The sequence below is a fragment of the Pempheris klunzingeri genome, chromosome 8, assembly GCF_042242105.1.
Source record: "Pempheris klunzingeri isolate RE-2024b chromosome 8, fPemKlu1.hap1, whole genome shotgun sequence".
NCBI classification, from domain to species: domain Eukaryota; kingdom Metazoa; phylum Chordata; class Actinopteri; order Acropomatiformes; family Pempheridae; genus Pempheris; species Pempheris klunzingeri.
Genome location: NC_092019.1, coordinates 22373194 through 22390096, shown reverse-complemented (window position 1 = coordinate 22390096; position 16903 = coordinate 22373194). Strand labels below are relative to the sequence as shown.

Below are 16903 nucleotides of genomic sequence, written 5' to 3'. Positions count from 1 at the left end.
TAAGCATGAATATTACATTTTATTTTCATGATTTTTCATTCTTGGTCTGTCCTTGCTGATTGAAATCACAAGCTCTTGGTTTTACACATTTTCAGGATGTTGCTGGAGCCGTGGATGTCCTGGGTGGATTACTGCAAAACAAAGCAAAAGCAAAAAAAAAAAAAACAAAGTAAAGCAAAAATACAAACAGACAAGGCTTTCCATCAGGAAATGTATAATTTCATTCATCTTTTGAAATAGACAAACAAACTGCAATAAAAACTAGTGATTTGTGGTGTCAAAATTATGAAGCTCAGATGAAAAGTGAAGCCATCCGTGTCACTTTCAGTCCAAATAGGTGCAAAAGCTTGAGTTGAGAAAGAAAAACACCTTTTGTGGGGGAGGAAACCCTTCACAACCACCCTGCAAAAACCCAGGGAATTCCCATGATGCCACTAACAGAACAATCTCTTCATATAACTTGAATGAAGGCAGCGGCTTCACATTTCACACAGTTTGCTGGTGTCTGATGACAAATCCTTAAAGAAGCATTCTTTAGAAACTCTGTTAAAGTAATTCTCAGTACGAGTTTCATATAAATACATCTTGTTTCCCTCATTCATACAAAGTTTATGAATTATGTCTCGTTATAACACCTTGTTTACATCCAAATCACAGTTTCATCAGAATAAACAGATGGGATGCATGCTATCACGACTGTGCTTGTTGTTATGCTATCACAGCACACCTAACACACTTACCTCACCTTCACTCGCTACATGATTGTGAAATCATTGCTGCTCATTTGCTGCTGAACGTGTCACAGGCAGGGTGACGCATCCCAACTGTAAGACATTATTTCACAATACGGTTAGTAAACAAAGCACAGTCACTTAGTAACATACATATTTGTGAGGTTGGTCCGGAAATAGAGAAAGCAGAGGCTAAGCTCCCTTCATCAGCTTTCTCAGTCTGGTTTCCCCTCAGTGGTCTCTGACTGAATAACAAACTGCAGTGTGTCATCTTTTTTCACATTGTGTTATTGGTACTTTAACTGAAGTTAAATTGCAGAGGTATTATCAGCAAAATGTACTTAAGGAATCAAATGTAAAACTCACAATACAGAAAAATGGCCTCTGTGAATGATATTTTATCATAAATGACATTATTAAACTAGAATACTGAAGCAGCAGGTGTAAGCAGCATTTTACTGTAGTAGCTGGTTGAGGTGGAGCAAATGCTAATACCTATATATAGATATGTAGACACTGCTTTATCATAAGGGTTCGCAAGCCAGAAAGGCTGTGGTGGGTTTACTGGTTTCATCTTTAAAAATGGCTTCTATTTGATAATGTACGCTGATCTAACTGATTCTAACTAGTAACTCTAGCTCTCCAAAGTCCAGTTAACTAGTTACAATCTATTCCAACATGACCGACAGCCACAGGATGTTTCCTGCTTCACTGAAAAGTCCATTAGTCAGTGTTTGTGAACTGAAAGTTTCAAGTTTCTACATCCCACTTGTATAAGTGGCATACCGGCATACACAATTGGCTCCCAAACTAGTTGTTATTTCACAGCATCACAGTCGTATGTGTGGGCCAGGGGTGTCCAAACTTTTTGCAAAGAGGGCCATATTTGGGAGGTGAAAATGCGTGGGGGGCCAACCATTCAGCCTGACATTTTTTGAACCATCAACATTAAATGCAAATGAAATATTTCATGAAATTTTTTTTATTGCAAATGGCATACTTTTCATGTCTTAACACAGAAAACAAATCTAAAGTTTTACCAAAATCACTCTGCCTTTCATATTTGAAGACCACATAAAAAAGGTAAAACATTACATATTATTCACTATGAAATGCTCACTATGAACTTCTAAATTCAAACATGTGAACAGGAAAATAACACTAACAGTTACAATTGGATAATGTTCATTTGATAACGTTACTTTGAAACCGACAATTAAGTAAGAAAGCATGGCTTTACTTTGTCGACATGTTTCGACTGCATCCGTCTTCCTCAGAGCATCATCACATGACGCTCTGAAGACTGTTTTCTTACTGAATTGTCGGTTTAAAAGTAACGTTATCCTACTAACAGTTATATTATACAATAGTACAAAACATTGAGGGGTATATGAATCCCTGTATTACTCGTGATCAAAAAGGAGAAAGGCAGTGTTTTTCATTATTTCAATTTTAGACTCAAATCAAATGTCAGATTTAATGTCAGATGAAACATCTTCAATTCTCCGTACCACAGTGTTACGGGCCAGGCAAACATTACCAAACGACTGCCTTTTCTCAGGACAAATTTTCTCCACAATTTTCATCATGCAGTCTTGATGAATTCACCCTCAGTAAAGGGTTTGCAGTGCTTGGCAATCAGCGTTGCCACCTCATAACTTGCCTTTGTGGCATTTTCATTCGATTCACAGGCTCTTGTAAAAAAGCACTGCTGTGCCGTCGAAGCAGCTTCCAGTTGCTTCAATTTTGCGCCACGTTCCTTCCCGGTTAGCTTGTCGTAGTTAGCGTGTTTCATCTGGTAGTGCCTCTTGATGTTGAACTCCTTGAAAACAGCCACAGTCTCATGGCAAATTAGGCAGACACAGTTGTTTCGTATTTCGGTGAAAAAATACTCCATTTCCATTTGTCTTGAAAGCGGCGGCCCTCGCTGTCAACTTTCCTTTTTTTATTTACAGTCTCCATTTTGCTCTCATGCCCTTTGACCCTTGTGACGAGGGTCAAAGTTTCCCGCGGCGAGAGTGTGGCCACAGGTCGGTTGCCATCTTCTGGTAAAATAAATAGTTTTTTGTACACTGTATTTTATACTGTGGTCAACAGTGCTGGCGGCCGCATATTATTGATTTTATGACAGAAGCCGCAGGAAATTTGAACACGGGCCGCATTTGGCCCGCGGGCCGGACTTTGGACACCCCTGGTGTAGGCCTTCAACAGGCTTTCTCCCTTCAGCTGGTAAATGAGAAAACAGCCTTCAAGTGTCAAACATCATTCTGCACGGTGAAGACGAAGCATCAATATGAAGTAACATCAAGAAATGAAGTAACGAAGATTGTGTTTGCTCTTGTTTTTGCAAAGCTGACTTGAAGTAAAGCAATGTGCTTGTGTATGTGTTTACTTTAAAAATCATGACTGGATTTTTGAAGATGAAATATCGTCATCTGCCTCAAAAGTCCTGTATCGGTTGGGGCACAGTGAGGATGAAACATCAATGTGAAGTAACATTAAGAAAGGAAGTAACAATAGGACTAAGCAGAGTGCCATGTTGGATGGATGTTCTCACTGGGCTCAGTGGAAATTTGACACGACTCTCAACTTTTCTATTAACTTTGATCAAATCTAAACATAATCAGAGATTAGCTTGGTCTCTATTCATATGCAAAGGTGTTGGGCCAATGATGGGAGATTATGTGGAACTGTGCTTTCATCAAACTTGTATCTATTACAGATGAGACACACAGGGGACAACAGGGAACTGCATGTTCCCTTTGTTTGAGTGGGGACAGCACCCAGCAACCCACATCCAGCCCACCTAGTTTTCATGTAAGCACATGTAAGTGTGCGTGTGTGTGTGTGTGTGTGGGGGGGGGGGGGGGGGGGTTGTATGTGTGTGCTTGACAGAGAGAAGGTAGGAGAGAAGGTAGGAGAAAGTCAGTGACATTTACTGATCCAGGAGAACATAGACTGGTTTGTTGGGGATGCCCCATGGAGCATGAAACCAAACACAGGAAAGTGAAATGGCAATTGACCCACACTCTCTGTCTCACAGTGCATTCATCACAACAGCTTTCACTACTGTTTTCATACCGAGACTTCTCATCCTCATTCCTACATTTACATTTGATCTACTGTAATTTTGTGCTTATGACCATCAGTAAAGTCCACACTTGGGTCAAAACAGCGTTTCAGATTCTGAGAGCTCCACACTGTTGACAGGAAAAATCTCTGTACTGTGCTCTGTTAGCCCATCATAGATCTAATGTATGGAAAAATGATCTGAGATGTGATTTTAGTGATAACCAACGGGACATTATGTGAACATGTTCACACATAAGATAAATAAACCTTTTTTGTCCCACACTGGGGAAATTTGCAGCAGCAAAGAACAACAGCGTAGAGATAAGTTAAACAACAGATTCTTATATAAGTAGAATATGATATAAATAGAATAAAAAAAGCTATGCAGTAGCCATTCCTGTGAGCCACTGGACTATACGGACTACTGTAGACTAAACCAGTGAAAACTAGCTGCAGCTAAAACAGTAAAATGCTGGCTACACACTGACTTTTGATACTGCTTTACTCCTGTTTAAATGGGATTTTAGATGCAAGTATTTTGCTTGTAATGGAGTATTTTACATAATGGGACTGGTACTTTCACGTACATAAACACAACAATAAAAACAATTGGTTTAAAAAAACAAATAGAATAGAAAAGCCATGCAGTGTATACAAATATAACAAAGAGATTGCACTGTAGTAGAATGGATGGTTAGTGATGAATTATTGCAGAAAAACAGTATTGCACATCATTGAATAGGTTTTTTAATACAATAATTGAAAAGAACTGTAAATGTATGCACAGGATGTACCTGTTAAGGTGTGTCTGAACACATCTTCCTGTTGTAAAATATGCACATATTCACTCGAAAAAGGAAGAAGGAGATATTTATGGCCTGACTGTCACTGTTTTGGACTTTCCTTTGAACTTAACTGCAGTAAAATAACTCTTTGGTACAGAACTGGACAGGAAACTAGACCCCACATCTGCGAAGAGGACTGGCACGAAACCAGATGCAGCAAAGAAACATTTAAACATGTCCAACATTTAGTTTGTTCAGACAAATGCTGAACAAAACATTACAACAGGAACAACCACTTATATTTTGAAAAGTTAGGGTGGGGTGTCTGTCTGAGAACATGGACACTTTTGACCACTTCCTCAGCACAGTTGGACGTGCTTCGATTTTACTTAGAAAAGAGATACATTACATGTACTGAATACGTTTTTTCTCTTTAAAAAAGAACAGCATTTCTGCAATAAAGTCTTATTTTATCCTACATTAACACCAGCTCCTCTTAACTGTTGATTAAAACTGCTTTCAGGATGTGGGTAAAAGTAAAAGCAGAGCAGCTTCTTCAGTGCAACTTGAATAGATTCAACATTTTTCAAGCTTGACTTAAAATAACAGTCATGTGCCCATATGTACACTGAAACAGATTTGGGTCGCTGTAATCGCTCATCCTGTTCATACTGGTTGTTCTACTACCCTATCCAATTATATTGTGCTGAAAAAGAGTTTGGGGTTTGCATCTGGACTGTTGTCTGTGGTTAGCTTGGGGAGAGGTTGTGGTTTCAGTTAAATGTGTCTCGAGTGATGAGGACTTTTTCTATACTAAACCAGACCACAATCTTTCCCAAATCTTAACCAAGTGCAATGAGTGCCTAAACACAACCATAGCAAAGTTTAATAGTGCTGTAGTCACAAAGAGTGGATATCGCATTGCAAGATCAGATATTCTTAAAAACATTGTCAGTGTTACATCAGTGTAATGATATGTTCACTATCAAAATTTCTGCATCTTGCCAGATACTGACTACTTATGGTTAGATATATGATGATACAGATGCGTTAACAGAAAGCGTAAATTCCACAAATTAGTAGTATATAAACGTTCTCTTTCAGTCTGAAGTCTTCTTAAAGTTCCCCTTCATATAGCTTTCAATGAACATGATGAGGTATAAAATCCACAGTTCTCGTTCTATATGAAAACGACATTTGATAGTTAATCTGTAGCTAATTTCAGGGTTCAGTCGGTGAATAACACGCTTTGTGTTAGAGAACCTCCACAAGAGGGAAAAACAATAAGAGAATTTTACACTAAGAAAATGGTTTTGTTGGATGATGAGCTGTCAGCCTGCTGAAGATCATATTAGCTTTGGAATACAATGCAACAAAGGCGACATGTGGATTTTGTCCCTGATCACTTACTTTGAAAGCTCATGAGGAATGAATGTTTTAATGGCAAGTATGAATGTAACATTACACTTAACTTTTGTAACTTGTATCTAGCCAATGTTCAAAATATTTTGTAATACCCCACTAAACCCAAGAAGACATGTTAAACTACAAAGTATGTACACTGTTGCCCATAAAGTTGGAATAACTGTTCAATACCCCCAATTTTGTTAAAGCCTGAATACACAGTTTGCAAAGGTCAATTGTGGTTTAACTTTCACTGTGATATGTTAGGAAGAGTTGAAATAGATATACACTTTATTTATCAAGAACAAATCACATTGTCACAATCATTTCATGAGAAGAGGTAAAAAACATTTTATTCCAACTTTATGGGCAACAGTGTATAATTTCATTAATAGAATTATATGAATCATTTCATAAATATCAGCAACATAATGTAATCTACAAAATAAATCTCCACTATATTTATATCATCATACATACATTATCTTAACATGTGCATCATGGCTTTTGGAAAATACTGCCCAGTGATAAGTGCTGGTGAGAAACTAAATGACCACAAACACCCACCACAACAAAACTAAACAGCCAGAGCATTAGAGGCAACAATTTAGAGAAGGGAATTTACACTCTGGTCAGACTTCTCATGTGGCATATCTTACTCACACTGTTCCCTTAGTAGGTTACAAGAACCTAAAAAAAAACCCATGCCGGTGTTTTGCTCTCTTTATGTGCACATTTTTATACCGAGTGAGATCAAACCACCAATTAGAGCGTTAGAGGAACTTGCAATGTGTCTCTTAACTGATTAGTCAAACAAGGAACAGAATGAAGGTGGCTGAATTTCACCTTAAGATGGTTTTCAAAGAAATGACCAAACTTACTTGAGTATCTAAATTTGAGGTGTGTACCAGCACCTCATGAAGCTTAAATGCACTCTTTCTAAGCTTTCTTAAATCTGTCAATTTTAAATCCACATATACATAAACACTTGTTTAGCTGACATTGTACATCATCAAGACAGGAAGTGGATTTTCTCATCACACATTAGTACAAGTCAGGTTAAATGCATGGTGTGAAGAAAAAGTCCCTGTCATATTTGTCTGGGTGTAAAACTCTGACCTATAAACATGGGAAATCACAAACACCACCCACAACACTCACTCACTCACACACATTTATTTCTTTACATCTTGTTTGGCATTCATCACAATTTCTCGTAAAATGTTTTACTATTACTACTATTTACTTATTAAAACTCTCATTTTAGGAGAACTGAGGGCGATCATTTGTTCTGGATCAAAGTTATACTAGCTTATATGAAACTGCACTTTGGTTTCATTAATCAACTCTAATGTGTGGTGTGCCTTTCAGTTTCGGCCCACATTTTGCGGCCCATAAGTGGAGCCACCTACATCAGAGCCTCCCTCCTCCTCCCTGTCCAACCCATACTCTCTCTACAGAGGAAAAAAAAAAACGCTATCTAATCTACACCCATGTAAAAGGGAAAACCCTGTCAATCTGACATGTCTCTCAGAGAGAAGCAGCAGATGAATTTGGACACTGAGAGGTCAACACACACCAGGTGAGTCAAGATTCAGTGAGCGAATTTGATGTCAAGATATTGTGTTAGATTCCTGTGACATCTCTGAGAATCCTTGTGTTTTTATCCAGTGGTCTGTGGTTAGGTCGCTGCCAGTGAGAGAAAGGTGTTGAGATGCCGTAACTCTGTAACAGATTTTCTCTTACAATTAATCAAAAAGGGGCAAAGCAATTATCCCAATTTAACTTGCTGAATCATCTGAGATGGGTTACGCCTACAGCTAATAATACATCATAAGCATGTAGCAGAGCAACGTGTGTAAACAACCATGATCAAGCACACTGACATGCAACTCTGCACAGGACCCAGAAAACCTCCCACTCCCACTTATAATAGTAATGACAGTGATAGTAATAATTAGTTAGTAATAATGTCAGCAGTAAAAGTGGCAAGGAACTGGTGATGTTATCATCACTATATCTGATAAAAATGATGCTCATGTCATGAAAGTAGAAACTAAAAATGTAATGGTCAGGACGTAAAAGGGGTCAGACTTGATATTACGTTGAGACCTCAGGAAAGTGATGAAAATAGGCACAATTTCCTCAAGTATACAGCAAATTTAATGTGTCTGTGTGTGTATTTGACAGAATGGAGTGTCACTCGAGGTCCTCTCATAAGTACCTGTTGCTGCAGGTGTGGTGTGGTCTCCTCACTGTGGCCATGGTGGTTATGGCTACACTTCTCACTTCAATCAAGCCAAAGTCAACTCAGGTCAGTACATCTGACATAAGACGACTTTTAGATTCATATTCATTCACTGCGGCTGCTTGAAGTTTCATCTATGATCAGACAGGTTACGTTCTAGTGGCTTTATAATAGTAATATGATTCAGTCGGAGTGGTTTTGGGACATGTCACACTCCATGTGTTTTCTCGTGTAGCTGACACATGTGCCATGAATGAACTTGTGTTTTTAGAAGTGAATGCCAACACGTGTGAAGTCATACAAGTTTAAATAAAACAAAAAAAAACGTAAGCTATGAAAATATATTAACTACATTATGTGCAATGTGCATCATAGCTGTGGTGTATAAGGTCCTTTGCTATCACAAAGCAGTTCATAATCTAACCTGCCTTTATGAGTTTGCTGCTGTAAGTCAATGCCTCTAGGTGGCAGCAATGTCATGATTGACAGGATCTGGTAGCTGGAGCAGAGCTTCAGGGATCTTCTCAGGTGCCTCAGTGCAGCACATGTCCACTTAACGGGTGGATACTAAAAAAAGAGCACTTCAACACCTCTTTGACATAAAGTCGGCTAGTATTTACTGGAGTGTATGGGATTACATTATATTGTATAAGTGTTCCTGTCATTGCGTCCATGTCCGTGCTGTGACATGTAAAACAAGAGCAGTAGTTTCCTCATTTTAAACCCAGCACTCTGGTTTCCTTTTTTTTTGCCTCATAAAAGCCTCCAAAAACCTGTTGAATCGACTACAAAATGTAAACAAGGCTGTGTCATTGTTCACAACTGATATTTTGGGAGACACAAGGTTAGATGCTGAAAAACTGTAACCTGTCGCTCTCTTCTGACAGTCAGACGACAAAGTAACCAGGATGATGAGGATGATTACGATAATAATAACGCAGACGATGAAGGTTTGTTTTCTATCTTTTCAAGGATGAAGTCTCTACACTGAAGCAAGTTGATGTCACTCCACCAGGTACATTGATTACGAGTATTTTAATGAAAACATGACATTTATATGAATGAAGCTGAAGCTTTAACTCTAAAAGTTTTCTTTTGCCGTCAAGACTTTTGTGTCTCACTCAGTAGGTAAGTTAGATCATTTTATTAGTATTATTCTTATTATTTTATTTTTATATATATTTAATATACTTAATACTTGAATGTCAATATACTTTAACAACATTCTTAAACTTTTATTAATAAATTACAACAAATTTAAAGATACTAGATACTAGCTTAAACAGTTAAATGCACTGTGAACATTTCCACAGTAATTTCATCAGCAACTAACCTTATGTTGCTTTTCAGGATCCTCTCTGTCATACATCCAGCTAATCCGCTGTAAGTACGCTTCTTCTGATTAATCGTGTTTAATCATGTTTATTTTCTTTGCTTTGTCTTATGTGGTAAATTGATGTGTTTTATTAACACACATATGTTTAGAGTTTTAGGCAGCTGTAAAGGTCATCTGTCTGTGGTTGTATTTTCTGAGCTTCAGATCAAATCTAATCTAACATGTTGCGTTTCAGTCACCTGTTCTGCTTTTTTCAGTTCCATTGTTAATTTCCACCCAAAACTGGTCAAGCAGAAAAGATCAGTCGTTAAAGTTGAGACATTTCCAATGAGAGCAGTTTTGGTGCTGTCATTATGATTCTACTGGATGAAAACACACTCGACTCCTCCAGTGACTGAGTAGAACAAGTTCAGACCAGGTCTCTCAGAGCTGCTGAAAGTCATTCTGAGAAACGTAGGAAGTCTTTCAGCGAAGAGGGCAGACTGAGGGGAAGCAACAAACAAACAAAATGACACCTGATTTAGATTGTTCAACTGTCATTTTTAAGTGAGAAGTTCAGACTGACAGAGAGATCTCAGTGGGTCTGTTTGGGTCCTGTCAGGTTTCACCATTAAGGGTAAAAGCCCTGAAAGCTTCTCTTCTGAATCAGCTTGCTGCTATATATGATGGGGTCCTACATGGACACACAATTTTCTGCCAAAGTTAAGGGCTCACCTGAGTTTGCCATGGGTTTTTGGGTATTGAACTCTTAACATATAACAACTAAAGACGTTATTTTCCAAACTTACTTAGTTGCTCATTTAGTCATATAATATTATAGACCGCTTTAAATTCTAATTGTCGCAAATATAAAAAGGTGTCTACTTTTACTCTTGTGGAGTAACATAAACAGTATTTTGTCACTCTTCACTTGAATAACTATCAAATCTGAAAGATGCACTTACAGGCCCATTACATTCACATACAATTCATACATACACATAGTCATGCTTAAACCACTTATTGAGACAGACATATAGCCCCGTCATGTTTCCCATCTCATGCATTGTGTTCCACCCACTAAACTGCCTTTTTTTCCTGTGTGAAGTGGGCTCCTAAAACCTCAATAAACCCGAAGCAGGGCTGCAATGTGGGCTGCACAGACTTAAGGTATAATTACAGCCCACAGCAAAAGACATCATCAGCTTGTCAGGGGACGCTTACTCTGCCAAATGGAAAGAAATTAGCCATTAATTGAAAGATTAAGTTGGTTTGTCTCATGTCTTTATTCAATGTGAGATGAAAATTTGAGTGTGATGTTTCAAAGGGCCATAGACTATAGAACTATGAAAGGCCATTTGACTTAACTTCTTAACACAGTTCCATAGGTGAAAGGTGCCAAATATCATCACTTTCCACGACTCCATTTGCTAAAATAAAAAAATACTGTAAAAAGCTGAGTTTCGACTGTCCGGACGCTGTTTTTACATTGCAAAAAGCTTTACAACCTGTTGCTTTTTATGGCGCTCTTGCAATTTTAGATTAAAATGCCACTTCACATACCATGAAACCCTGCCAAAAGCACTGATTTTTACAGCGTTTTTTTTTTAATAGAGAAATGAGATCTTCCTTGTGTTTTGTATAGCCAGCAATTCCAAAGTTTCTGTAAACAATCTGTGGCATTTTTGGTGTGGTTTTTAAGGTGTATTGTAAAGTGGCATTTTATTGTTAATCTCTGTTCACCATAAAAATTACCCCCATAATGCCATTATGCTATTATTTTCATTTGAGTGTTTGGTCAAGTTAACGCACAATATATTTACGCATCAGGTAGATTTTCTATGCTTTAAGATATTACCTTTTGGCATGATAACACCATAGACTGTATTTAAGCAGTGGACGTAGCCACTGTGTGTCAGAAGCGATGTTGTTTAGTCACAAGGTAGTCCCGCCTTTGGGTGTCCAAACTTTTTTCACTGAGGGCCACATACAGAAAAACACACAAAGGGCTGGGCCACTCACTAGAAGTGAGCTATATTACTAACTCTAATCCACTACAGGTGATGTATATCTCCTCACCTCTAGTGGATTAAAGTTGGCAAAATCAATCAAATGGAGGTAAATTCAGCTTGATAACTGAATATGATTCAAGAAAAAAAACAGCCTTTCCATTAGTGGGCTTTCATTTATTAGTTGTGGTCCAAGCTGGTCTTTGCCTTGTAGGCTCTTGTTCAGGTGATCAGTGAGATCCACTAAAAACAGAGAGAGGATCACTGAGCTCATGAAGAGCTCCTTCTCTCTCCAACACTGGTCCATTTCTGATCTCAGGGAATCAAACCGCTGCAGCACAGAGCCACGACTTAGCCAGCGCACATGAGAATGCTAGAGCACCTCGAATTAACAGCCTTACCTCCACTTTCTTGCCCCTCGGTGGACACCGTAGAGGCCAGTCCACTCACCTGTCCCAGCTGGAGCTCCATCCGTCGTACCTCCACACAGCTCCTCCCATTTAAGTCCCATCATGCCAACTGCATCTGGCACAGCTTCAGAAACATCCTCACCCGTCGTGGTGCTCTTTAGCCTGCTAACATCAAGCAGCTCCTCCTTAATGTAAAAGTGATCTTCATTAGTTATCAGCTGTGCTCTCATCGCACACCACGTCTCAAACTTTCTACACTCACTTGCTCTGTTACGTTTCCTTAATTCTGCCATTTTGGGTCACCTGTAGCACATTTCTTCTTCGGTTACTCATTTTATAGAGAAGCTCTCCTCGTTAAAGACAGTTACTCCACCTAGCGGTGAGACTAAGAAGTACAACACAGTCCAGCGCAAGTTCCATGTGTGGGCCGTGTTACAATACATTTTTAGAATTTCCTGCGGGCCAATGAAAATTGCTTTAGGGTCTATTTTCCTACTAAATGAACATCATGCTGTGTTGAAGACCTGAAACTACCAACTGAGACCATAAATAGGAAAATGTTTACTGAGGTAATAAATCAAGTGAGAAATAGGTTCATTTTGTCATAGACCTCCATTCATTTGGACTTCTTTTTGTAGCCAGCGGGGTCACTCCATGCTGGTCATTAGAGAGAAGGCAGGTTTAAAGCACTTGTGCATTGGCTTCACTTTTGAGATCCAGAATCTACGTCCACTTCCTTTCCACACTCTATGGTTAACGCACAAAATATCTAAACCACAGCCTGGCTTTTGTTTCATGCACGCCATTTCCTTTGTGGTGTACATAAGTGCCTGCAGGGCGCCTCTAACAAGTGTGTAGACAAGCACATGAGACAACACAATGCGCTCCCTTGCATTGTTTTGAACATCACTGATGTAACCCACCATATTAATACGTGAGACTGCCTTGTGGCCACAACAAGAAAATGCACATATACATGTCAATTTCTATTGATGACCAAACTCTGTGTTGTTTGTTGTGTAAAGACATTTCTAAGGCGTTATTCGCTCAAATGGCCTTCTGTTTAAAGTTTCACATGTGAGGTTGAAATGTTTTATGGATGAGCAACTTAAGAAAAGTTTGTCAAATCTACAGCTTCGGACAGTGACTCTTGGAAAGACTCACCCAGATGTGACTCCTGCTCCCTCTCCCTGCGCAACAACTCCATCCACTGCACAGAGCACAGCCTGTACTTCATCTACGCCCAGGTCACTTTCAACAATCTCCCTACTCCCTCCCTAATGGCCAAATCTGTGATTATGATAAGAAATGCCACAATTGGTAAAACTGTGAAGATACTGGTTGAGGGGATCTACCCAAACACAACAGTGGGCTCTGTGTGGGTGGCCACGATTGTCAGCCTCACAGCGGGAGACAGTGTCAGCTTAGAGATCAGAGGTGATTTTCGAAGAGAGAACACATTCTGGGGTGCTTATAAGCTTCATTAGCACTGCAGGCACTGGGATTTGTTACTGTGCTGCGAGTTAAAGGTTGGACCGTTATGTTATTAGTAAGCCTATACTGACATATTTCAACAAAACCTGTTCATCATCTCTATCTTGGTCTAATATCTTAACATTCAACTGTGACAGTTTTATGCCAAGATGTCTAAATCACAGGTATTCAGTGATGTTGAGGAGTTACTAAATCTTAAGGTTTTTACCACAGATGTTACTGACTTTAATAAAAGGTCACATCTGCACACCTTGCTGGTCTATGGATCATATCAGTCTAACCTAGGCAGAGTTTCTACTTTTAAGTATGCCAGCTAGTTCTGACACCACACACTTGTGTGTCAATTAATAGTCTTGTAAATTTGTAGGCTAGCTCCATTTTAAATTAATGTATACTGTGACTGTCATGGGCATGAATGTGTTTTTTACTGCTATGTTCTTATGTAATTTATAAAATAAAATTATATTGCTGTGGTTTGATTTCAAGGGGAGGGAAATGAAAGAGGAATAAAAATTGTATTGCTTGAAAGAGTCAATTTATTGACTTCTTCTTTTCACTGTGAGCTGCCCACATGAGGGTGCCAGCATCCTCCAAATAATGAAGGTGTTACATCTGTCCCTCTCTCGCCATTATTTCCCACAGATCACATTACACAGCCTCATAACTCGTCCTACTGTCAATCAATTAAAAGAAAAAAAGCTACAAAAACAGTCCACGGATACCTGAGACACCTCAAAAGTAAAGTTAAAAAAACCCAGCCAACATAAAAACTGGTTTTGCGCATCTTGCTGGCCTGAGGCTGATACTATACACACATACAGTTCCTACGTGACATGGTACAACTTTAATTAAGCTTTGCATCGAGGAGGCAGGAGACACATGTGCAAAACAGGAAGCCACATATTTGGTGCAATAGCAGTCACACTGCTTCCACTTTTCAACATGTCGAATGCACCTAACCAGTCATAGGTAATGTGTACTTTTCTGACTGCATGTATGTACTGTGGTCCTTCAGCTGTACACTCATTAAACTGTTGATATGTCACTGCACCAAATGCACCACAACAATTCCCTGTATACTTAGATTTTAACCAAACTGACTGCAGTTCATTTGCTGAACTGAACAATTCAGTCCAATTCAGTGAACAGACACTGCTTTTGAACAGCATATAAGCCCAGAAGCCCATTTAAGTGCTGCTCTCAATTATTTTAATGCAAGTTAACGGGTGAGAGTAAAATGCTTGATCGTGTTTGTACCTCTATACGCAGGGGAACCCTAAAATTATCAAGACTAAGACTCTACAGCCATGCAAGCAGCTCAGTGAGGCTTCTCTGTTTGCTTTGAGCAAAATGTTCACAGAGGCTGACGTGGGCTGTGTCTACAATAACACCTTATCTGCACTATATTTACTGTCCATCATTTTATTTGAGTGTCTGAGTGTTTATATCATGTTTATATATATGTATATATAACATAGAGCCCGCGTAAATAAAAAAAATAAAAAAAGTACACATATAACATGTTTATCATGTTCACTATCTTAATTCAGCATGTTAGCTTGCTAACATTTGTTAGACAAATTCAAATTATGACCTGATATGGAGCCACATAATTCAATTCAATTCAATTCAGTTCAGTTCAGTTCAGTTCAGTTCAGTTCAGTTCAGTTCAATTCAGTTCAGTTCAATTCAATTCAATTCAATTCAGTTCAATTTGTCATTTTTATGCACAACACAAAAACAAAATAGCATTTTTTCAAAACCCTTGTAAGTAAACCATTTGAAACATTTAGTGCAACCTATATAAAGTACGTTTAGTACAATGGTAGAATAAATATGGGTTTGAAACATGTTTAAAAGTCAGTGCAAAATAAAATGCCATCATAAAAGCAAGTTTACACACTGAGGAAAAAGGTGACTGTTTAGGTGTTACCAGTCAGATAGCTGTTCTGCAGTCTTGTCTTGGAGCAAGTGCTCCTGTACATTTTTCCCTGATGGCAAAAGAGAGACCAGGCAGGGGGGAAAAAAGGTTATGGGATCATCAATTCATTATAATTCATCCCGAGGGGGACATTTATATCAGGACCAAATTTAATGGCAATCCATCTAATAGTTATTAAGACATTGAGCTGAAAACTACAATTCAACCCTGTGGTGGCGCTATGGGAAGAGTCAGGTGAGCAACAAAGTCAGTAGGTCCTCTGGGAGCAATGAATGTATATACAAAATTTATGGCAATCCATCTTATGATTGTTGAGACATTCCATCAGCCAGCCTTGCCATCCATACAGCAATGTCACTAATCTTAAACACTAATCACAATATCTAAACTGTCTTCACTTCCCAGGATGTCTTTACTCTCCCAGAATAACATGATTCACAGAAAGACTGAAGTTCATGGGTACAGATATACATCCATGAACACACAGTCACGTGCAGCTGATATCTCAAGAATTTTTAAATGGCTGTAAAAGGGTCACCAATACTTTATAAGCAGCATTGACGTGACCTTTTATGACGTAGTAAATATTCCCTCTGTGTAAGGCCCACACTTGCCCTTCATCTTATCAGTATTCACACAACCTGCGGGCCACATTAAGATCAGGATTTAGTGAAAGCGGGCAGCATGACATCACCTCCAGCAGGTATCTTAGGCGGCTGACTTCCTCACACATTCTCTACAACACTTGCTCCTTTGTTCTCCTGTGCCTTTGTAGTTCTGAAGGATTGCTTGTCAGCCTTGTCATTTCTGTCGGCCTCTTAGTCGGGACTCTGACAGCACTTACAGAGAAACAGAAATGTTGTTGTGTAAGTGTCGTAATAAAATTGGCTGTGGCTTGAACAGAATCAAACACTAAAAGACATGAAGATATTATCAGATATAGCGAAACAAGTTGAGGTGGTTTCTTCGTGGAAATGTGGGAGAGATTAGCAGTAGGAGTTCAATGAAATAATGTGACAGATGATGAGCATTCAGCAGAACTTTCTGATGGGTTTTATTTCATTTAAGAGTCTGTAAACCATTATGCTTAATGTGCAAGGCATCTTTTGTCAGGGCATTTATCAAATAATCGCATTAGCTCTAATAGCTGTTCATGTTCCCAAGGTCTTCTTACCAAGTTAAAGTGTCAAGAGCCACATATCAAATTAGGTTTTATCTGCCAATGCTTAGAAAATGCAAATGTTATATATGTGCAGGGGTGGAGGACATACGACTGAGATCGGTTAATTAAGTAAAATAACAATATTTCAATGAAAAGGATACACCAGTAGAAATCCTATATTCATAGTCTTACTTGGGCAGCAGAACAGAAATATTAACAAAATGTACAAAAAGCAGGATGGCCCCTGTCAGTGCACTTTTTTTTTTTTTTATAGTTTTGGATAATGAAATCAATGTGCAAGTAGCTGACCAAGGAAGAGTTAAACGAGTTA

The 16903-nt window shown here is 38.7% G+C and overlaps 1 protein-coding gene across 1 annotated transcript; it reads left to right on the top strand.

Annotated features, from left to right (window-relative positions):
• Positions 1-8183: 8183 nt before the first annotated feature.
• lta (lymphotoxin alpha (TNF superfamily, member 1)) lies at positions 8184-13461 on the top strand. Its single transcript, XM_070834898.1, has 3 exons — positions 8184-8306; positions 10664-10725; positions 13143-13461. Exons 1-3 carry the CDS (start codon positions 8184-8186, stop codon positions 13459-13461), a joined length of 504 nt encoding a protein of 167 aa, XP_070690999.1.
• The last annotated feature ends 3442 nt before the right edge of the window (positions 13462-16903 follow it).